Below are 24,618 nucleotides of genomic sequence, written 5' to 3' on the forward strand. Positions count from 1 at the left end.
GGTGAGTAAAGCTTAAATTTTCATTTTAAATTGAACTAATCCTTTAAAACTTTCAAATATATCATGATTTTAGTGTGAAACAATTGCTTATTAACCTTCCCTATCCAGTTTTACAAATGTATTGCCATGAAAACATAACACCTACATGACCACAAAATATTTATATAAAATTTGTTTATATTGTTTATATAAAATGATTAACTCCACATTTCTGCTTTTAAATCCACCAAATATGCCCTATTCACTTCCACTGTAAGGGATGTTTTTTTTATATATATAGAAAAGAAAGAGCGAGTGGATTTATGAATTGTTGTAATCTACTTTATGCCACAAATGCTGTTGAGTTTAATTTGTATTGTTGGAATGTTAACTTGTATTGTTGGAAAGCTGGAATGTTCCTTTAAGCCTTTATTTATTTAAGACTGCTTTTGTTATATTTGAGAAAAATAACCTTCAGTGATGCAACAAAGGCCCAATGTCTCATTGATGTAGGTGGTACTTTCAGCCTTAAGCTTTTGTTCAAAAGTAAATGTCATGAGACAAGACAACATGCAGGGGGAAACTGTATTTTTAATAACATGCATAGATGAAAGCAAAAATCAATTCAATGCAAGAAATGCATGAAAAAAATATTTACACATGCAATATGCATGAAATGCCAACACCTTCATTTATGATGTCATACATATCTGTACACGCATCATTGTTTCCTTCTTCAGTCTGATCCACTGCCCTGCAAACATAGCTTTACCGCTAAATTTGCTTTTTATATAGACTACGTCATCCAGAAATGAAAGATGATAATTTTCACCAGGCTGCAATGGTATGATAGCTGTGGTCCATGTGCACTCCCACACTGAACTTCAATAGAGCACGCCACAAGAATTCATTTGATCTCCTGCTCCTCAGAGGGAGTCTGATCACAGCTCTCTGTGCTGCTAAGGGATTCTGGGCTGGATCAGAGCCAGTTCTGACAGGATTCTTGAGTTAGTCGGTTAAAAAGAAACAACAGTCGTTAACAAAAATCTTAGCGAATCAACTATATTCTCCCTCCACCACTGTACGGTTGATACCGCAAATAAATCGCAAGTTTAATCACAATAGCTAAGGTCTCATTTATAACTTCTGTATAATCTCCCAAAGACTGAACTTCAGTTTTGATAGCTGTTGTCAAGACTGTTGAAATCACCATGAAATCAAAATTGCCAGTTCTTATTTTTTGTGGAATATTGCAGTATTTATTATAAATGATTTATCTGGGGACATCTTTTTAAATGAATGTGTCCTCATGATCTTTAATCAGAATAACTTCCTCTTCCTCTTGCTGTGGCAGGATGATGATGTGTTTACATGAGATCACAGCAGCAAACCACAATGATCCAATCAATTCCTGTTGGAACAAAATCAAGTCCCGCCCTTCATTTTTTTCTTGTTTGAGAACCTGTTTCAGCCCCCAAACTTTCAGGCTGTGTCCAAAATTGTCCCAGGCCTATACCCTCAAATAGGGCACTATTTGAGGGGACAGCCACGGTGTCCGAAACCATAGCGGATGTTATCGAGCGCACTCATTTAATCCCAAAATGCACCGCAATAACAAGTGTACATCTGATGTACACTCAACGAGTTTTATACAATCAAAGCCACTTGAAGGTAAGCCTGCAACCTTAGCCAAAAACCTAATGCCTAACGCTGCGGTATGGGAAAGAGACAAGAGGCTGTTTTTTTTATAATGGGTGTCAATGGAGGAGAGGCTTCACTACGCTGAATAAACCACTTTTGTGAGGAAATAGCTTAATGAATCCACAGCCTATTGGCTAATCTTCAACATGTTTGCTCTTAAACATTAGTTGTGGATTGATCCGTTTTTTGAGTTTACGGCAGTTCTCATTCATTTCTATGGTATCTGCAAACAGTGATTTCAACATTAATTTCAACTGAAACAGAAAGACAGGGCAGGACATATCGAACACTATCCATCATTCACAGCTCAGAGCCGTTGAGCTCGGTAAAACCTTAGTTTCCTTCTAATCTCTAACTGTTTCTCCTCCCTATCACTTTAAAATATGGTATTCTGTGCAGGATTCAAATGGGTCCGATACGTTTTGTGGTCTGCGCTGCTATTATGTCTCTGGACCGGAGCATACTGTGTGCGCTGCGGTTCGCATGACACTAACGTGAAAACAGACTTCATTCGCCTCAATGGAAAGCATATTTACACTGTCTTAATCGTTCCCTATACCCTATATAGTGCACTATGTGCCATTCACCATGCAGAAATGTGTGAACAAGTGACCGATTTCAGCCGCAGCTTCAGCGTCTATTTATAATGTAGGGCAGGGGGCGGTACGCTTTAGATTCTAGAGAGCATTTGATTGGACAGAAGATCTTATGAGAAGCTGAAGTGCGTGGTGATGTCATGAAAATCCATTATCCATTTTAGCAGAAGTGAGAGACTGTAAGATTTGAATGCTTATACCTCCTAAATGCGAATTTTGTCATTGTTTGATGGAACACACCAGCTTATTCATAACCTTAAAGCTAACATATTCATACTAAAAGCTAAAAAAATTAAATTTTGATTTTTTTTTTTTTTAAGGATCAAATTAACGGGGTGGCATTAACATGAGAGATTTTATATCAAATTCTTCATTAAACAACAGGGTACAGCTACAGTCAACCAAATTTATTCAGACATTTATTTCATTCATTAATACAGTTTATTCACTATAATTTAAAAATATGGTAATAAAATATGACAAGATCTAAAAGTTAAACTGTGTCAGAAAAAAATGATCTTAATTATGTCAGATAACACTTAAGCAAAACATGGTCAGGTCAAAGTGTCTGAATAATTTTTGGTTCCAAATTTTTATCAGTTTTACTGGTAGTCCACTGTATGAACAATTTTTGTGTGTAATATGTCACAGTTTACTTTATTTTGCTATCCTCACTTACATAAATGAACTATAGTGTCCTGCACCCACTAGTAAAAATATATCAAAAATATAAAAAATGTCTGAATAATTTTTGGTTTGACTGTATGATGTAATCCATTCACAAATGTTGTTTCTTATATGACACAGTCCAAGGCAACTATGTGGTCAGCTGCAATGTTTTTATGTGTAATATATATATATATATATATAGGCCTATAATAAAGACTGTAGTTAAATTTGAATATCATGCATGCAGTCATTCAAGCTAGCTCGACCACACAGCCTGTTGGTTACTTGACGTAGTTCACCTGTACGTGGCCTACGTAACCGCTAGGTGGAGACATCAACACATAAGGCATGCTGTCCAAAAATAACAATTTTTGGTTATTGCATTATTAGTCTTTTATTAAATTTATATCACAATAATGATGTCAGATATATGATTTTATCAGATTATTATTGCACTGTAGGAATATACAAATTAATAAATGGGGTATATCTGCTATTATTGTTATTATTATTATTAGTATTATTAGTATTATTATATGAATATATATTATATTATTATATGAAACACTTATTTAAAAAAAATAATAAAATAAAATAAAAAAAAGGAAGGTACAAAGGAAAACCACGATATAATGTGTCCAAATTTGTTATATTTTAGATTTAGAGATTTTATAGTGTGAAGCATTTCGGCTAATAAATCATCAAATCTGAATTAAAAGACTCAAGTATAAATTTTTTATTGGGTGTATATATATATACGCAGCAGTACAGAAAACCTTGAAGGAAACTTTGTGAGACCGTTGCTGATCTAAATAAACAAACCTACAATTTACAAAAGTACCACCAGAGGGCGCCGTTATACTTTAATTAGTTGCATTTCTAAACTCACCAGATCTGATGTGCTTCTTCAAAGCAGATTAATTATCTTGGGCCTCTTGGAACATTTTCCTTAAAACAGCGATTTTATTTATTTATTTATTATTATTATTATTAAGATCCTTCTCACATGCACTCTCCAAAACAAAGTAATCTACATGCATAATGAATACTGCAGACATTTCATGATAGGAAATTCTTGAAATTCTGCTCATGTTATAAAGAAGTTCTGCTCCTAAGAACATCAAAACTAAAGTCTTCACAGTTGCACCCATTTTATATTGCACATGACTTGATTTGAAGGGAAGTAAACTCATAAATGCCCCAAAGACTTATGTTTGCTGAATTCTTAGTGGTTGTTTAAGCTGTGATAAAAGGTACCGGTGATTTCCAGACAAAAGACCAGGATCCTCTGCCCATATGGCTGCCCTGTGGGACTCTTTTGTGGAGTGATGGATATACTCACGTTAAAGGCTGTCATCTTTAAAAGTTTTTTTCAGCAGATCAGACCACCACACCTTCCCCCTTCCCTCCTCGCCTCCCTTTACTGCCACGAGATGGTCGTATCTCCAAAGTGTGCCTTTCGTTTTGAACACAAATCCTCAATGCCCCTTGTCCTCTACATACCCCCACCGGTTCCAGACTTTGTATTTATGAAAAAGGGGGCATCTCAAATGTCCTGTGCAGGCGCAGCAGCTGCCACCACGACCATGCCATTCTTTCAGAAGTTCAACAAAGGAGGGGCGTTTTTTCTCCCCTTTTTCCTTTTGACAGGGGGCTCTGTGTACTTTTGTGTTTTAACACCACCCCTGACTCCCCCCTCCCTCCCCGCACTTTGAGTCTTTGAGTTGGAGAGGAGGCTGCAGCTTTTGTCTGCCCATGGACGGGGGGAGCCGTTCTCCAGCTCCTCCTTTCAACCATCTGATACGGCTCCTCTGCAACCCTCAGGGCCCAAGCTGAGCCCGACAACAGAGCCACGGCACAGCTGGCCACTACAGACAAACTCCCTGACCCAAACCCCCTAACATACACACAGAAAAAAAACACAACCAGTCCGGCCTAGTCCAGCACCATCAAGAGTGACTGCAAAGGGTAGTAAGCCTCCAGCAAACTTCAAGAGCCATAACAATGTCTGGCAGATAGAGCTGCATTTTGTCAACAGTTGTCAGCATAGATCAGCTCTGCACACCCTTGATCTGGTGCTGATATAAGGCTGACTTGTCTGTTACGAGACAATAGATTGCGTACACATACAAGCGTGCTTTCTTATCAATGCAAGTGTAGACGGAGACAAAACTTCACAATATCCAATTAGTGATCAACACCTGTTAAAGGGACAGTTCACCTAAAAATGTGATTATTTACTTACCCTCATGTTGTTCCACAAACTTTCTTTCTTTTGCAGAACATGTACACACACACACACACACACACACACACACACACACAAAAGATAAAAAGGAAGGATGTTTTAACTGTTTGCCTATACAATGAAAGTCATTGGAAATCAAAACCAGACTGAACCCCATTGAATTTCATTGTATGGACAAAACCAACATTTTTCAAATTATTGATTTAAATTTATGTTCCACAGAAGAAAGGAAGTCATACAGGTTTGGAATGACATGTGGATGAGTAAATTATGACAGAATTTTCATTTTTTTAATTTGGGTAAACTAACCCTTTAACTGCAGCCATGTAGATCAATGCTTTGAACATTTCATTTGAACAATTTTAGTAGCATATTGCTTATATTTATACTTTGTATGAACAACCTCTATCACTACTTGCACTTAAAGGGATAGTTCACCCCAAAATGCAAATTCTGTCATCATTTACTGACCCTCAAGTTGTTCCAAACCTGTATGAATTTATTTTTTTGAAGAATATGGGTAACCAAACAGTTGATGGGCCCCATTGACTTCTATAGTACGGGGAAAAAAGAAAAAAAAAGAAAATACTATGCAAGGCAGTGGGGCCCATCAACTGTTTGGTTACCCATATTCTTCAAAACATCTGAAGAAATTCATATGGGTTTGGAACAACTTAATGGTGAGTAAATCATGACAGAATTTCCATTTTTGGATGAAATATCCCTTTAAAGGGTTAGTTCACCCAAAAATGTAAATAATGTCATTTATTACTCACCCTGATGCCGTTCCACACCCGTAAGACCTTCATTCATCTTTGAACACAAATTAAGATATTTTTGTTGAAATCCAATGGCTCAGTGAGGCCTGCATAGCCAGCAATGACTCTTCCTCTCTCAAGATCCATAAAGGTACTAATAACATATTTAAATCAGTTCATGTGAGCACAGTGGTTCAATATTAATATTATAAAGTGACGAGAATATTTTTGGTGCGCCAAAAAAAACGAAATAACGACTTATTTAGTGATGGCCGATTTCAAAACACTGCTTCAGGAAGCTTCGGAGCACAAATGAATCAGCGCGTCGAATCATGATTCGGATCGCGTGTCAAACCGCCAAACTGCTGAAATCACGTGACTTTGGCGCTCCGAACAGCTGATTCGACACGCTGATTCATTATGCATTATATTTGTGTTCCGAAGATTAACGAAGGTCTTACGGGTGAGTAATAAATGACAGAATTTTAATTTTTGGATGAACTAACCCTTTAATGTCAACAAGATGCAGTGCAATTTCAGATTTCACTTGTGTTCAGATTGGTCACTCAAATACACCATGTTGACCAACAGGAAGCTGCTTGGTTTGAAAGTGAGTTCTGTGTGAGCTGTGCTACACTATAGACAATGGATTTTTTTTTCCTCCACAAAATTTCACCAATGTATCACCACCTTTAGTGTGAATAGCCGTCTGCTCCCATCAAAATTAATTTTCAAATATTAAGCTAAGACTTTGAGTTGCTGCTAAATCAAAAAGAGCTTTATTGAGACAAAGGTCCACATGTAGTTGAATGTTTGAGCAGGTGATGTGGAGGCCCTGGCGCTCGTGCAGGACTGTCAGCATTAGGCAGGAGGGCTGACCCTCTGACCCTGTTCATAAAGACAGCTGGCTCACATAATGAGTGATTACCATACACTGCAGACTGGAGCCTCTCTTACCACACACTATAATCTGCAGGCCTGCTTTCCAGCCTGCCAGGGCAATGGGGCAACACACGACCAGAATGAACTATGAAAATAATATATATATTGTTGTTGAACATGTTTACTTCTGCTTCTCTTACATTTACTTTTACTTAAATCTTATAATTTTATAATACTTAAAAGTTGTAAATAAAGCAAACATAACTGGAGAACGCTTTACAAGAAAATACTATTTCAGTCTACACTGTAAAAAAGAATTGTAGGTTTAATTTAAAGTAAGTTACCTGGTTGCCTTAAAAGTTTGAGTTCATTGAAATTAAAAATTTGAGTTAATACAATGAAGGTGATTGGTTTAATTAACAGAAACTCAAAATATTATGTTATCTGAACCACATTAATTAAGTTGATTTGACAAAAGAAAAAATGTGATAAATCATGAAAATAATTTTTTACAGTGTATACTTCAAAATTTAAAGTTTTATTTCATATGTTACTTGTCGATTCTTTGTAATTATTTTTGAAATTTAGCAATTTATAAGTGAAAATTGTTTCTAGCCACTTTTTAGTGTACTAGAAGTGCACTGTAGTGTTTACAAACACATTTAGCAGTGTAGCCCATAAAAACCTTGTTGATTTTGTTGACATCACAATTAAAACATTCCTTCATTTGCTTGTTCCCTCATCATTTTGTAACACCTCAGGGCTGGTTCTTGATAAGGTGTTTGTTGGGACAACAGAAATACCAATGGCGGTATCCTCGGCAACAGGAGAGCCCGTCCCGATTCACCCTTCACCACCATCTGCTGCTGTTCCTGGGGCGTCTTCGGGAGGAGGGGATGAGGGCTGGCTGAAAAGGCCACTCGAAGCCATGCGATAGGACCGCCGGGATAATGTAATATTATAATAAGGCAGTTAAAGCCCCTTACGGACCAAGACAGCTGGGGGGGTGTATGCAGAGCAGCACTCGTCCACACGGACAGCGTGCTCTTATATCAATCAGTGTCTGGACGTGACAGCAGACCTCAACTCAGGGACATGTGTAGGCCCTCCCTCAGTCCTCGAAAGTTGTCCACCAGTAGAACACGCCCTCGTTGGGGGGTCTTTGTGAGGGCCACTCAGTAGCGGGGGGGGCGAGAGGCAGATATCCCAGGGGGGAATGGTTGTATAGGGACTGGCTTGTGCCAGGCACAGGGCCGCCCTGTCCCTCTTCCTCTCCTCCCCCTGCTAGGCACCTTAACTCCAGCTCATTATGCACCAGAGCAGATGGAGCCCGTTTTTGTGGCCTAGTCTCTGGGTAGGTTTTAGGTTTTAGGGCTTGGCTTTATTTGTATTCTACAGGCGCTGGCTGTCTGAAAGAGCACAATGGAGCTCGCCTGCATGCTGACGTATTGTTCTGCAGGGGCTTATTTGATTGCTTCTTTATACTTTTGGTAGTTTAAAACAACAAAGAGTGAGTCACAGGGTAAGTTCAGCTACACTTTGTAGCTGGGTCATAACGTGTTTCTGAACATGGCAACAAAATAATGTAAAAATATTTTTAAAAAAGAGATAAGTAGTTCAGTGAAAGAGTTGCTTGTAAGTTTTTGCTTAATCTTATATAACTTCTGCAATCATGCACAGTATTTTAATGTGTAAATAGGAGTAGATGACTTCAAATATTTTTAATAGCCATGTTATGCTCCATCTAAAATTATTTCAAATAGTATTTAGCTACATTTTCACAATTATTATACATGCTGCAGCTTTTATTGCTTCACATTGAGAGACTTCATGGAATTATTTCTTTTTACTTTCAAAAAATATATATATATATATTTAAGTCTGTGGACACATTATGTATCATTTATCTATAAGGTTATTTTTAGCTGTGCACTAAAACCAGTATCAAATACTGAATTGTTTCCTTCTGTTTCACAACATAATCAAAAGTTTGAGATTGTATGGGGGAAGTGTGGGAGGGTGACCAGATGGCACTTTCTTAACCAATCAGATGCTGTTGTTAGGAAGGTTCTGTCATCTGAGTCAAGCAGAGGAAATCACCATTCACAAATATAAGCAGGATCAAGTACAGTCAGTATTAGAGATTTTTTTTAATCATAACACTAATTGATGCTAACATTTAATTTAAAGTCCCCCTGTAGACAATAATTTTATCCCTTAAAACTCATCTTTGATCACCAGATGATACATTTAAACATTTTTCTGTGCCTCAAAATAGCTTGAATGTAACTCTACACCCTTGCTTCATTTATTATATGCAAATCTATGAATATGTTAATTAGCCCCGCCTCCACTCACTTGCACAAGCTCAGAGATCCACTCGGTCAACTTACTGAGGTAAACGCTGCACAATGGTAGGCTATCACTTTTTACAACATTGGACACATGACGGTAATTAATATGATTAGCCTTTTGCTTGACTACATTATCAAACAAAAAATCTAATAATGCGTTGCTAATGTTACACAAACCATGTTCACATTCATGAGTCAGACAGCTCCCTTCTAAAATTCACTTTTCAGCAGAAAAATATACCTATATGGCTTCTTGAGACTCTCCTGCTTCAGAGAGTTCATGGTTAATGATATGCTAAAGCCTGTCAGCATGTTGACGTGATTGGTTACAAGGTAGTTTGTGACGTCAGAAACACTAGTGATTTCAAACCGTGGGTTTGAGACTGTCTTTTTCACTGCAGTTTTAAATAAAAATACTCAGCAATGGTTTTGACTTATGAATTTGCACAAGGTTTGTCTTAAAGCATGCTAAAAACACCACATAGACCTATAAACAACATTAAAAACTTTTCAACACAGAGGGACTTTAAGATCATGTGATTTTTGTCATTTATCAGATCAATTTCATAAAAAGCTAGTCACAAAAATAGATGTAGTTTGTTTAGTCATTAATCTTCACCAAACATTCTTGATCTATCACACTTGTGTTGAAAAGATTACATATATGTTGAAATTCATTTAACATTTTCTATTACAATGTGTAAATGAGACTATTGTGAAATATCCTGTATAATAAAATTGTAATCTATTAAATAGACAACACACTTTAAACCCTGTGTTGAATGTGTTGAAAAAATATGTTTCAAAGCAATGAAGTAAAAACCTTTCACAACACTTGTGAAGTTTTCATCAAATACAGTCTTCAGTGAGTGACTTGCAAATAGCCAACTCTGAATTTAATAAAAGTTTATTTTTATTTAGTAATCTAAATTGAATTGGCTAAAAATAGCCTTATGAAAAATTATATTGCAGCAAAAGAGAAACTATGGTCTAACATCTTTTTTTTTTTTTTTTTTTTTTTTTTTTTACAGGTCTAATGCAGCAAAATCTTGTTTTACTCTTATTGGAATTTTCTTTCCATGTTTTGGCCATCCATGCATAAGCATTCTGGGAGAGAGAGAGATAAGTGGTAATTTTGAGTTAAGTCATGAAATCCTAATTTAGTTAATTTGATTGTTTTATTACTTACATTACATTATTTTTAACAGTATTTAGGTATGTCCATGCACGATTGGCCAGTAATTTGCTAAATAAACTAAATATTATTTTTTTCTTTATTGCATTCATTCTATTTTTATAATCTGAATGTTTTAATTAATTAATTAGGACTATACAATTACATCGTTCCCATGTAGAAGGCAACGTTCTCAGGACCTTGTTCAACGTTCCCTAAAAGTTCTCAAAAGGTGATGAAAATTCCGAACCTTTACAGAACATTCGGAATGTTCCTAAAACGCCCTCTTTTGGTAATGAAAGTGCTGCAGTTCAAGTTTCCTTATATGACTTTAGGGGAACGTTCCAATTTGGTTATTTTATGGTTATACAAAGAGGACATTTGGGAAGTTATCAGAACGTCTTATAGTAATAGTCCCCTAAACATTCCCAGAATGTCCTGAATGTTCCCTGAAGGTCCACCAAATAACGTTCCCCAAACCTTAAAAGAACTCCACATCGTGACCATCTCTGAACGTTCTGGGAATGTTACTAGGTGACAGGTTCTCAGAGCGTCCACTGGTATTAAGGACGTTGTCTAGTAATGTTCCCAGAACGTTCAGAGATAGTCACAATGTGGAGTTCTTTTAAGGTTTGGGGGACGTTATTTGGTGGACCTTCAGGGAACATTCAGGACGTTCTGGGAATGTTTAGGGGACTATTACTATAGGACGTTCTGTTAACTTCCCAAATGTCCTCTTTGTTATGTTCTCGCGTGACCATAAAATAACCAAAATAGAACGTCCCCCTAAACTCATATCAGGAACGTTATTAAATAACCAACGGAGGACTGTGTGGGAACGTTCAGTTAATGTCCCAAATATCCTCATTGTAACGTTCTTATGTGACCATAAAATTAACCAAATTGGAATGTCCCCCTAAAGTCATATAAGGAACCTTGAACTGCAGCACTTTCATTACCAAAAGAGGACGTTTTATGTCCCAAATGTTCTGTAAAATTTCAGAATTTTCGTCACCTTTAGAGAACTTTTAGGCAAAGTTGCACAAGGTCACGAGAACGTCACCTTCTACGTGTGTGTTTTATAGAAAATAATAAAGTTTGAAGTCACCGTTATGGAGGTGAACGTTTGCTTTAGATGGGCTCTTGATTCTTGCTATTTTAACCTTAATTCTGATCAAATTAATTGGGTTGTTAGTGATGCTCAGAGTTAATCTGTTTATATGAAATTTTGTCACCATTGTTGAGGATCATATGCAGAATCTTTGTGTCTGTGTGAATCTACATGATGCTGTCTGAATTTCTGCATACTGCTAAATAGTTTCAAAATATCAAAGCAGTACAGGATTTTATGCATTATCATGGGACTACAACAAGATAAAAGAAAATACTATATTCAGAGATCAGTGAATAAGGACAGTGTATGCTGATAAAATCTTCAACAATGAGCAACCAAATCCATTTGATCAGATTTTTTTTCTCACAATTTTTTTTATAACAAATGCTTTAGAAACACAGTTACAACAATACAATTAGAGAAAAAATAAAGTCAAAACGCCAAGGGTCAGGAGCCCAACTACCAGCCCAACTACCTCCCAACTACCTCCATAATGGTGACATTTATAAATTTTGATAAAACATCAACACCTCATTAAGAAGTTTTGAATGAAAGAAATAAAGTCAGAGTGGTCTGTAATAAGTGAAGATGCAGAGATCTAGAGAGATCTGTTAGTGTTTAATGTTGTTTCTGTTATCTGAGTTTTGTGAGGTTATCATTGTGCTGGAGAGTAGAGCCTATGCTTCAGTCAGTGATGATCCAGAAACACTGATGTTCTGCTGCATGTTGCTTTATTTAAAGACAGTAACTGTGTAGTTCCTGATACAGTGCTACAGCAGTTACATTAACTCATGCATGTGCTGTTGTCAGCTAATGACTTACTGCAAGAGATTTGCATTTTAAAGAAAAGATTTCATAATATTAATTCAGAAATTACCTGTAAAGAGCTTTTTTTGTAAGACATTTAAGAAAAATTCGTTTTTGTTTGAACAGCCACTTTTGTTTGTCAATTTTGTTTGTCAATTTTGTTTTTGACAAGGGCAGCAGGGACATTCTGAGAACATTTCCAAATAAAGTATGGTTCCCTAAACGTTCAGAGAACGTCTTGAATGTTCCCTGAAGGCCCACCAGATAAGGTCCCCCAAATCCTAAAAGAACTCCACATCGTGACCGTCTCTGAACTTACTGGGAACGTTATAGACAATGTCCTGAATTTCTAGCGGGGTTAGAGGTAAAATAAGGTTTGTCCCCCATTACACGTTAAATTGGTCGAGCAAATTTCTAATATAAAAGTATAGAAGATACTTTCATTTTAAGATCTTAATGTGAGTGGTTCAGGTCATAACTTTATAAGAGATATCATTTTCACTCATTATAAACTCACATGCCAATCAGTCTGATTCAGAGATAAATGTATAGGCCAATATAGGAAGTTACCAGTTTTCAGGCCTTTGTAAGAAGTCGACTCTGAAGTTTTAGTATTGAACTCCACTCACAAAAATTGAAAACACTCATAATGCATTCAGCTTTCTGCTTCTAATGTTTGTGTTATGACATTAATAAAATATGCTTATTCAGGTTTTCCAAGGACTGCAAGTAAAAATGAAGGCTATAAAGTCACTGACAGTTTCCTGTTGATACTGAGTTTTCATAAATAAGTTGCTGCACAAACAATTTCAGTTCACACTATCTTTTATTTTTATTCATTTTTTGTCTCATACAAAACAGCCTAAAGTGAAAATTTAGACAAATTTAATCATGTTCACATTTTTTTTTCCATTTTCCTTTGTTTACAAAAAATTAAGAGCATATTTAAACTTTTTTTTCTTTTTTTTCCAAATCAAATGTTTCTAAAGTTAAACCTTTAGTGATTTTTAAGGTTTTTTTTCCCCCTTTTATGTCATATTAATATTTCTAAAGTGAAACCTTTAGAGAATAAGACAATTCTGGAAAGTGGAAAGCACATTGCCGACAATAAGGTACGTTATATTGTACAGCAATTTCATTTTTAAAAACGTCCGAGATGTTAAAGTCCATTTTTAAAAACGTTGCTTCGACGCACCGCCGCGTCCTCTGCGTGTCCAACGCATGCGATATTTGCTCTGTGGAACAGAAACAAAACTCGCTTCTCCTTCCTCTCCAAACCTCATCCGCACAAAGAATGAGGGCCATTGTGTCGCTCTCGTGGCATACCTGACCTCATTCACATAAAGAATGAGGATCATCTTGGCATGGACGGGACGAGGAACGACGTAGAACCGCGAGGGCCACTCGGGCCTGCCTCGCGCTGCCTGGACGGTTCAGCCTCCTCAGGAGCATCCAGGGATGTGGAAACATCATCATCCTTGCTTCAAAGGATGAGCAGAGTATTCCTCAAGGTTTACAGCATCTCAACAGAGAAGAGTGCAGGCTCAGATCAACGCTCGGGGAGAGTGATCTCAGGAACCCACTCGTTATAGCTGCGACTTTCTTCACAGAACAGGTGAAGCTTCTCCAGAGCTGGATCCTCCCAGGAGTCCTCAGCTGGGTTCTGTTCAAACAGAGCAGAAGGGGTTTAAAAACCAAGTCGTGGGACAAATTAACTTGCTCTTGCCCTTAAATGTTAGTTTTAAACATTTCTCACCGTTATGAGGACACAATGAGCGTCCTCCAGTTGACCCTTGCCTCCAACAAGAGCATTGAGACGTTTCAGGTCGTTTACTCTGACGATGCTGATGTCGTTGTCAAAGCAAAACGCTTGGATCAAAGTGAAGTGAATCTGGAGAGCGACGTCACACTCAAAGTCATCAGTGGCCAAAAGGCAGAAAGACACACTGTCAGGGTCTCTGTGAAAACAAACAAAAAAAAAAGGTTTGAAATGAGTTAATCCGCACAGTAGCATAATATGGATAAATATACAAGACATGGACTATATGGAAGAGGTTCCTCCAAACTTACTCGTTCATTATTTTTGCGCACTCGTAGACGCCAACAGTGAGGCGACCCTCCGCCTTGGCAGACAGCAGGGCTTCGGACAGAGATTTTCCTTCATTAACCATCTTGGTTTGGGGTTAAAGTATACAGTAGCTGCAGTACAGTAGTGGCTCGAGCTGAGCGAAATAAGTTGGGAATGAGTTTCTACCTGACACGCGAGCCGTACTTATAGTGAGACAGTGGCACGCGTTTGCACCCCGCGTTCTGATTGGCTGTTCAGAACAATAAAGAAACGGACGTATCCAAGGCGCGTGCCTTTAGACATGCATGGCATCTATAGAACTGTAAGAAAGGATCAAACTCTGATCTTTTCGCCTTTGTCCTTAATTAAACAGACCGACTTTTTCAACTCAAAAGATATGGCATAAATTCAACAACTGAAAAGTATTGTTGCATGGGTTGTTGACATAAGGGACTAAAAAGTTTGCATGTTCTGCGGTGTGACATGCTATTATTCCATCAGAAATAATTGTAAACACTAAACAGTCTTTTACTATTTTTATAATTGTTGTTCATGGAATATTTTACTGTTTGAACTAAATAGTGGAAAAAGTTAAGTTATGCGTGTAAAATATTGACGTTGTTCAAAACAATCATGAGTGAATTAACAAGCAAGTTGCCTACATATTCCATCATTACCCAATCTGCGAATAGTTGGGCATATGCTTTAGTTTTTGGTGTTTTAGTTGTTTTAAGAAAAAAAAAAGGGGGGTTATTGGGGTCGATATTGCTCGATCAAGCATTTTTGTTAAGTTAACATAATTCACATTTATAACTTTTATCACAAATTGGTGATTTTATCAGACTTTTGCTAATGATTTGATGTGTTGAAGGTTTTTTATTAGGCTACCTATTGCTGATCTCCTCACATACGCGTGGCTAATTTGCATGGCTTGACTTACGGCGCGTGGCATCTGGACGTGCTTCTCTTTTGCTATGGAAACACTCCCCATCTGCTGATGGGGGAAGATAAAGGATCAGCTGAGCAAAGTTCAGCTGTATTTAGCAATTGAGACTTATACCTATTTATGCCTCCAGACACAAACACTTTTTATGCTGCTTTTAAATAATAAATATTCTTAACTGCATTTAAAACTATGCATGCACTTGTTTAATGTGTGTGAGCTATAGATTTATATGTTTAATTTGCATGCTTGGAACTTTTATTAAAATCGTCTTGAACACATCTGAACAAACTTCTGCCTGACTTTTATTCATTTGATGACAGCTAAGTCATTTATAGAAAATGAAATGGCTTTGTAACAGATGACTGTGCTAATCTGACTGCAGCTGCAGGAGGGACTAAGTAAAAGCAATTGTTCGATTAGTCTGCTTTGCGCTCGAGCAGGTTTGTCTTGGAACACCTGTCACTCTCGCGCACTAAGGGGGGTAGGGACGGGATGCCCGGACTGCAGATGTGATACTAGAACAATGCATCGTTGCAAGTCTGAAACGAGTTATTGCAAGTATGAAACAACTTGCAAATTATCAGTAAAACAATATTTTACATTCTGTCCTTTTTTTTTCTTCTTGCTGCAGCTTCACTATAACGAAAAGTTAAGGTAAATCTGTTTATGCTCCATTTTGAAGTAGACAAAAACTTGCACACAATAGTCATATGTGTTGCTGGGATGCGAGGGGCCAGTGGGGGCATCCTAAAGTGAGGCCTCTCCATCTGCTCCTGTTCTGCAGGGTAACAATAGGCTTGCATCAGTCATCGTCAACCTGTTATCTTGAGCCTCTCAAATAACCAAAAAACAGTTCTTTCCATATACGCTTGCATTCAGTAATGAAACTGTTTCAGAAGTTTTTTTTCTTGAAATTGACATGATGCAATATTTTCTAATGATTTTTATGTAGATTTAAAACCACCTGTGAACGAAATGACCAAAAATATCAATGCATATGAAAGGCATCGTTTATTCGCATCATTAAATGCGTTAAGGTTTCTGCAAATGGAGAATATACGAATATAAACATTGCTGGATTTTCAGGGTGGCCTACATTTGGAAAGCTGCATCTTATCACGTGGTCTGTGGTTGTAGATGGCCAGATTGGGCAGCGGGGCGTCATGGCACGCGCATCGTATTTGCATTTGTAAAGGCGTCTAATAATAGAAGTTTCTGAACGCACAATAGGGCCGTTTCAGTGTGTCCACAGATGGCCACACTCCACCTGTCTTTTGCGCTGAGGGCGGGGGGATGCGATCCCTTATCCACATTTACTCACTTTCACCATTAAATTCTCTGCTAAAATATAGTCTACATAACATTCAACAAATTGTTTGTAGATTTGATCCTCTGTAATATTTTATTTCACATTACAAATCTCTTTGCTAAATACCTATACATGCGTATATAATCAAATAAAATAGCTCTTAAAGAGAAATGTATCCCAAGTATAACAAAGTTACTTGAATCTGTTGGAGAGCGTGAGGTGAGATGTTACTTTTTTGCTTATGTGAACAGTTTTAAGTATACTTGCGAACACATTTTAATACATATAACACTAAAACACACAAAACAAAGCAAAATGAATAGGTCTAATATGATATTATTAATAATAATAAACAAAAATAAAGTTTATATAGGCTACCTCTTAAACGCATTCATGCATTTGGTTTTATAAAATGCTGAAATAAAAGAATTAGTTGAAGTCTGCAGCCAGCCTTGTGACATTATAGCTTTCATAAATCTGCCACGAGCCGGAGTGTGACAATAACATTAGCATACCAATGCACCATTCAGGAGAACCAATCAGAAGACGCTTCTTTCACAGCCACCACGAGCCGAGGAGTATAAAAGCAGCGAGCACACTCCGTTAGAGCACCAATCCTTTCGGATTACATCCAATTTTAGTTCTACCTGCTCCTTGTGGAATTACAACCAGCATCATCAACATGACTCTTGAGGAAGTTCTCGTCCAGAAGCCCAGCGAGAGAGCTCAGTGCACTGGGAAAGCTCTGGAAGAAGTTTTGGTTTCTGCCAAAGCGAACGACTGCCTTACCATTGGCGTTTACGAATCTGCCAAAGTTATGAATGTGTGAGTATGCTTTCCATTTCTTTTCACATCCTTCCTTCTTTAATCAAGCGCTTCGACTGGTTTAGTAGTACAAGTGATGCTTATAATTTGCCTTTTCTTGTATTTCAGTGACCCAGACAGCGTGTCTTTCTGCGTCCTGGCGATGGATGAGGAATTTGAGTGTGACATCGCTCTCCAAATCCACTTCACTCTCATCCAAGCCTTCTGTTTCGACAACGACATCAGCATCGTCAGAGTGAATGACATGCAGCGTCTTTCTGAGATTGTTGGTGACAAGGCTGAAGAATTTGAGGATGCTCACTGCGTGCTTATCACGGTATGTATGCGTAGAATAAACTATATATAACTCTCATTGACAAAAGGAAAAACTGTAAGCATTCGCAATGCTTTTGATGTCATGCTAAATTGTGTTTTATTATCACAACAGAACCCAGCTGAGGACTCCTGGGAGGATCCAGCTCTGGAGAAGCTTCACCTGTTCTGTGAAGAAAGTCGCAGCTATAACGAGTGGGTTCCTGAGATCACTCTCCCCGAGCGTTGATCTGAGCCTGCACTTTTCTCTGTTGAGATGCTGTAAACCTTGAGGAATACTCTGCTCATCCTTTGAAGCAAGGATGATGATGTTTCCACATCCCTGGATGCTCCTGAGGAGGCTGAACCGTCCAGGCAGCGCGAGGCAGGCCCGAGTGGCCCTCGCGGTTCTACGTCGTTCCTCGTCCCGTCCATGCCAAGATGATCCTCATTCTTTATGTGAATGAGGTCAGGTATGCCACGAGAGCGACACAATGGCCCTCATTCTTTGTGCGGATGAGGTTTGGAGAGGAAGGAGAAGCGAGTTTTGTTTCTGTTCCACAGAGCAAATATCGCATGCGTTGGACACGCAGAGGACGCGGCGGTGCGTCGAAGCAACGTTTTTAAAAATGGACTTTAACATCTCGGACGTTTTTAAAAATGAAATTGCTGTACAATATAACGTACCTTATTGTCGGCAATGTGCTTTCCACTTTCCAGAATTGTCTTATTCTCTAAAGGTTTCACTTTAGAAATATTAATATGACATAAAAGAAGAAAAAAATAACTTAAAAATCACTAAATGTTTATAAATATTTGATATAAAAATGAAGAAAAATATTTAAATATGCTTTTTCTGAGTGCATTGTAGAAATAAATGTTGCAAAAAAACAATAAATGTGTTAAAATGAATAGTTGTGTCATGTGTTCACTGTTCTCGCACTCCTAACACACTCACACACCAGTGGTATGTCCTAGATTACGGGCAAAACTCATATTAATGTATCGTGAATGAACACGAGGATGTGAGGGGATTGACGTTCAGCACGTTCATTTGTTGTAGGCTTACAGGAAATATCTGGTCTTGCTAAGACGGTAAAAAGTTAAAACAATAGTAGGCCAATATTGAACTCACTGCACGCGTATCCCACATGCTCGTTTTCATTCGCGAAAAACAATGGCTTCTATAGCCTAATGTCCATTCCTAAAGTTTTCTTTCTGAAGTAACTCTGGATTTGGGGCAGCATATAGTGTCAGCTGCCATCTGCAGCCGCTGGTGATCTGCATGTGTATAGAAACAGCACAATAGTAGCGCGCTGTCCCGTTAAATTGGGGGCCCCAGCACAAGGAACTCATTGTTACCTCGGCAGATGTCTGAGCCACGACGCTACTCCATCTGCCAAGCAGCGCAGATGGGAGGTGAAGGCGGTGTCGCGGGGGTGAGTGTTGGGCTGCCAATCGTATGGCTCCCTGTCAGTTGCTGTATTGTTTACTAACCGCCCATGGCTTCTGCACGGATTGCTGCAGCTCTCAGCGTTGAAAGTAAAGCTTCAATGAAAGCACAGAGAGCCTGTAAACTGATTATGCAGGACTATTTAGTGAAAGTTTGTACACAAAAATGGAGAAAAGCAGTAAGGGCGGACAAACATTATCATACATTTTTATTTGCAAACATAGAAAACAGCTGCTGACAAAACTGAAGCATAATATTACCTATTTAAGCCACTGATATTTAAAGGGTTAGTTCACCCAGTAATGAAAATTCTGTCATTAATTACTCACCCTTATGTTGCTCCAAACCCATAAGACCTTTGTTCATCTTCGGAACACAAATTAAGATATTTTTGATGAAATCCGTGAGCTATCTGGCCTCTGATAGACTGCAACACAACAACCACTTTCAAGGCCCAGAGAAGTAGTAAAGACATTGTTAAAATAGTCAACGTGACTACAGTGGTACAACATTAATGTTATGAAGCGACGAAAATATTTTTTGTGCCCAAACACAAGACTTTATTCAACAATTTCTTCTCTACCCTGTCATTCTGTGAATAAAGTCATTATTTTTGTTTTGTTTTTGCGCACAAAAAGTATTCTGGTCGCATTACATTAAGGTTGAACTACTGTAGTCACATGGACTATTTTAACCCTTTGAGCGGTACGGTCCCACATATGGGATTTTTATTTCAATGCCCCTGGGCGTACGGTCCCACATATGGGATTTCGAACGTTCAGCGACGTCACGTAACTGCCAGATTCAAACTGCGCTTTCGCGCTTTTACTGTGAGACGGACGCGCGCAGCTCTTGTCATATATCACAACTATGCAGTGTTTTCAGCCACATAACGTTTCTTTTAAGGTTTCAGACATTTAAATATGCATAAGCACCATTAAAACAATATATTTAGAGTTTATAAAATACACACTGATGTCAGACATCAGTGGAAGGAGCAATCCGTTCATATACAATTTGCCGACATTTATTCATATCAGACACACATAATGGGCCCAAGTAACTATAAAGTTTACTCTATTATTCTTCCAGTTCACCAGCCACTTACTTGCATATATTTCGGGAGAAAATGATGAATTCACCTGCTGTAAATCCGACTGACAGGACTCTGCGAACTGCGGGGCAAACTAAGATGGCGCCGCCCATCTTGCGTTATAGATCAAGATAAAGATCATTTATAATGGCTTTTAAACGACAAAACACACTCACTTACACATATTTGAGGATCGGAATATCAGATAGTTGATAACATGGAAAGTACGTTTGTGAATATTTTAAATAAACAAGGAAAAACAAAATAATAGCGATCATAGCGGTCATACAGTGTTATTGTGGCTGCGCTCAGCGCTCGTGACATGCACGACGCGTCGCTATGGAAACATTAAAGGCAAACGTTCTAAAATAACGGTCGCCTTAAAAAACTCACTCTGGGGGGACAGTTAGAATATTTTAAACTCACGCTTGAAAGGGTTAACAATGTTTTTACTACCTTTCTGGGCCTTGAAAGTGGTAATTGTGTTGTAGTCCTTTGGCCAAATATCTCATGGATTTTATCAAAAATATCTTAATTTGTGTTCAGAAGGTGAACAAAGGTCTTACAGGTTTGGAGCAACATGAGGGTAAGTAATTAATGACAGAATTTTCATTTTTGGGTGAACTAACGCAGTAAGACACATTTCCTATGTAATTACAGAAAGGAAATCAATTTAAAAGTACTTTCTCATTTATTTGGTCTATGAAATTATTTGTGCTACAAGCCATGATAACTGAAAAACAGTAATGACACAACTCCCACAGTTTTAGGCTGAGGATTTTTCACCCAAAAATGAAAATTCTTTAATTTATTCACCCTCATGTTGTTATACATCTGTAGTGACTTTCTTTATTCTGTGAAACACAGAAGAAGATATTTTGAAAAATGGTGCAGTGTTATTTTATCCATACAATTAAAGTCAGTGGGGTCCAGTATTTTTTTGGGCCCGACTGACTTTCATTGTACTATGAAAAAAAAAAAACTAAATAAAAGGGATGAACTATATCCCAGGGGTAGGTAAGTTCGGTCCTAGAGAGCTGCTGTTCTGCAGAGTTTAGCTCCAACCTTAATCAAACACACCTGAACAAGCTAATCAAGCTCTTCAGGATTACTAAGGCTAAAGGCAGGTGAGGGTTTTTTTAGGGTTGGAGCTAAACTCTGCAGGACAGCGGCTCTCTAGGACCAGACTTGCCTACCCCTGAACTATCCCTTTAAGAAAGAACACACAGTTTTGAGGAGTGCCGTAGATTCCTGTAGGCACGTAGACTGTCTCTTTTAGGATCTTTGACGACTCCACTGATTGTAGGTGCAGACTCAGCTCCCCTGTTTATCTTAACCCTGTGCAGGAGTATGCGGTAAACCCCTGTAATGGGACTGCGCATGCGCTTTCCTTGGTTATTGACAATATGTTCCTGAGTGACTCCCAGTTTCTCCAACATACCTTTTACCTCCTCCTGGTCTCTGTCTAACTCCCCTGGACCGCCCTCAAGCAGATGAATGGGGTTGAGCTGGTATAAGGGAGGAATTGGGCGGAATAGTTCCACTGGCAACAGCCATTCGCAGCCCAACATCTGGTCCAGTGCGCATCGCTCTAACGGTTCTGGCTTCAGGATCCCCTGGATCAGCCGCTGACATGGAGCTGATACCCAGGTTGGCAGAACATAAGCCCCCTCCAGCACACTTTGACGCAACTTGGCCACAGTGTCAGCACGGAAAGGCAAGGTGCCAGTCACCATGAAAAAGAGAAGGACACCCATTGCCCACACATCCACAGGTGGCCCAATGTAAGACTCATCTTTGAAGAGCTCCGGAGCTGCATAAGGAGGAGAGCCGCAAAAGGTGTCTAGGGCTTGGTTTCGATTCTTGACCTTCTTGCTGAAGCCAAAGTCAGCCACTTTTATGCAGGAGTTGGTTGTATAAAGAACATTTTCAGCCTTCAGATCTCGATGGATGATGTTGTTCTCGTGCTGAAATGAACACATATGCAGATATAGAAATTCAAGAAACTGGCTTCAATTCAACATTTTCATGCAGTGATTAAAATTGTTCAATGACACATAATAAAGAAATGGAAAAAATATTTTAGAAATAGTTTTTGTATTCATGTTGGTTTTATATTATTTTGTTTATTATATTACTTTTAATGACTCTAAAATATTTTTATATTTTTAGTTTTTCATGAATTATTATATATAATAATAATTAATAATATATAAATAAAAAAAATATTAGTTTTTATTTTTTAAGACTATATATATATATATATACACACACACACACACACACACACACACACATTCATGAACAATATATATTTATATAATTAATAATATATAAATAAGAAAATAATAAATTAGTTAATGAATATGAAATATATTTAAATATACATCATTAATTATTACATATAATAATTTATAATATATAAATAAAAAAATAATTAATTCTCATATATATATATATATATATATATATATATATATATATATATATATATATACACACACAAAAACACAGACATTTAAAAATGCTAAATATTAATCTTTTGTTAAAAAAAACTGAGACATCATAAGAAAAGATCATGCTAAACTACTTAAAGGGTTAGTTCACCCAAAAATGAAAATTCTGTCATTTATTACTTACCCTCATGCCGTTCCACACCCGTAAGACCTTCGTTAATCTTCAGAACACAAATTAAGATATTTTTGTTGAAATCCGATGGCTCCGTAAGGCCTCCATAGGGAGCAATGACACTTCCTCTCTCAAGATCCATAAAGGTACTAAAAACATATTTAAATCGGTTCATGTGAGTTCAGTGGTTCAATATTAATATTATAAAGCGACGAGAATACTTTTGGAGCGCCAAAAAAGATTTCAAAACACTGCTTCAGGAAGCATCGGAGCACAGATGAATCAGTGCGTCGAATCAGCTGTTCGGAGCGCCAAAGTCACGTGATTTCAGCCGCTGGCAGTTTGACACGCGATCTGAATCATGATTCGATACGCTGATTCATTTGTGCTCCGATGCTTAATGAAGTAGTGTTTTGAAATCGGCCATCACTAAATAAATCGTTATTTTGCTTTTTTGGCGTTCCAAAAATATTCTCGTCGCTTTATAATATTAATATTGAACCACTGTGCTCACATGAACCAATTTAAATATGTTTTTAGTACCTTTATGGATGTTGAGAGAGGAAATGTCATTGCTCCCTATGGAGGCCTTACGGAGCCATCGGATTTAAAAAAAAATATCTTAATTTGTGTTCTGAAGATTAACGAAGGTCTTACGGGTGTGGAACAGCATGAGGGTAAGTAATAAATGACAGAATTTTCATTTTTGGGTGAACTAACCCTTTAAGACTACTTTTTCAGATTTGAGTTTGTTTCCTTATGATTGTTTTGACTTTTAATGCAGAAATATAAAACATGCTCTTCATAGAAGAGGTGTATTTATACCATTGTATGTATAAACTGCATTTTAAGCTGGACCAAAATGAGCATCATTGAGCGTCATTGACCCATTTAACAGTTTTACTACTTAGTATGATTTACTATTGATGTGTTTTCTAAAATCTAGAGTACAATGTATTTGGGTCTGACCATGTATTTGACAGCTGACAGGATTTGGGCGAATACAATCTTGCTTTCTCGGTCAGAGAGTTTTCCTCCAGAGCTGATTCTGGTGTGGAGGTCTCCTCCTCCAGCGAACTCAAGAACCAGGTACAACCGACTTGGCGTCTCCAGTACTTCATAGAGCTGCAATAAGTTTGGATGATACAAGCTCTCCATGTTGGAGATCTCTCTGGACAGCATCCTCTGGGTCTGCAGATCGAGCCTCATCTTATCCATGATCTTAATGGCAACCTTGTCTACAGGAAATGCATGCAGAGTAAAATCAGAATGACGTCATGACACATTAATCCTGTTACTTTCTTAATTCTGACCTACTTTTACCATTTCCTAACCTCAATCTAAAAAGTCAACTGTTTATTCATAACCGGTTTGATAATGAAAAATCTCTTTAAGGTCCATACCTTTGGTTAGGGCATGGACGGCCAGTTTGACCTTCGAAAAGTTCCCACAGCCGATCTGACCATGGACTTTGTAGAAGCCCACCCTTCTGCCCACCGTCAGCTCCTTTATGGTGTTTTCATCATTGCACATTTCCAGCGTTAATTTTTCCAGGGGTGTCAGGCGCTTGGAAGGGTCTTCCTCCTCTTCCTTGTCTGACCCACATTCTGAGCTGTCCGTCAGAGTATAAAGGCTGTGCCGATGCACCTGTGGCAACACCTGACTTGCCTGTGCAGGCATTTTGCAGCTGCTTAAGGCTGAAAAACAGTAACCAAGAGGCAAA

At 38.0% G+C, this 24,618-nt stretch overlaps 3 protein-coding genes across 3 annotated transcripts; 1 reads left to right on the forward strand and 2 right to left on the reverse strand.

Moving 5' to 3' along the window:
• Positions 1 to 13,095: 13,095 nt before the first annotated feature.
• On the reverse strand, positions 13,096 to 15,807 carry LOC125253301 (growth arrest and DNA damage-inducible protein GADD45 gamma). Its single transcript, XM_048167218.1, has 3 exons — positions 14,353 to 15,807; positions 14,039 to 14,240; positions 13,096 to 13,945 (listed from the first exon to the last, which is right to left on the reverse strand). Exons 1-3 carry the CDS (start codon positions 14,451 to 14,453, stop codon positions 13,832 to 13,834), a joined length of 417 nt encoding a protein of 138 aa, XP_048023175.1. The 5' UTR covers positions 14,454 to 15,807; the 3' UTR covers positions 13,096 to 13,831.
• Positions 15,808 to 16,265: 458 nt separating this feature from the next.
• Positions 16,266 to 18,633, forward strand: LOC125253299 (growth arrest and DNA damage-inducible protein GADD45 gamma-like). The gene is made up of 3 exons (XM_048167217.1): positions 16,266 to 17,430; positions 17,539 to 17,746; positions 17,858 to 18,633. The coding sequence occupies exons 1-3, from the start codon at positions 17,288 to 17,290 to the stop codon at positions 17,969 to 17,971; spliced, it is 465 nt and encodes a 154-aa protein (XP_048023174.1). The 5' UTR covers positions 16,266 to 17,287; the 3' UTR covers positions 17,972 to 18,633.
• A 2,576-nt stretch (positions 18,634 to 21,209) lies between these two features.
• Positions 21,210 to 24,617, reverse strand: nim1kb (NIM1 serine/threonine protein kinase). The gene is made up of 3 exons (XM_048166760.1): positions 24,299 to 24,617; positions 23,865 to 24,133; positions 21,210 to 22,234 (listed from the first exon to the last, which is right to left on the reverse strand). The coding sequence occupies exons 1-3, from the start codon at positions 24,573 to 24,575 to the stop codon at positions 21,479 to 21,481; spliced, it is 1,302 nt and encodes a 433-aa protein (XP_048022717.1). The 5' UTR covers positions 24,576 to 24,617; the 3' UTR covers positions 21,210 to 21,478.
• Between the last annotated feature and the right edge of the window lies 1 nt (position 24,618).

The sequence above is a fragment of the Megalobrama amblycephala genome, linkage group LG18 (assembly GCF_018812025.1).
Source record: "Megalobrama amblycephala isolate DHTTF-2021 linkage group LG18, ASM1881202v1, whole genome shotgun sequence".
NCBI classification, from domain to species: Eukaryota; Metazoa; Chordata; class Actinopteri; order Cypriniformes; family Xenocyprididae; genus Megalobrama; species Megalobrama amblycephala.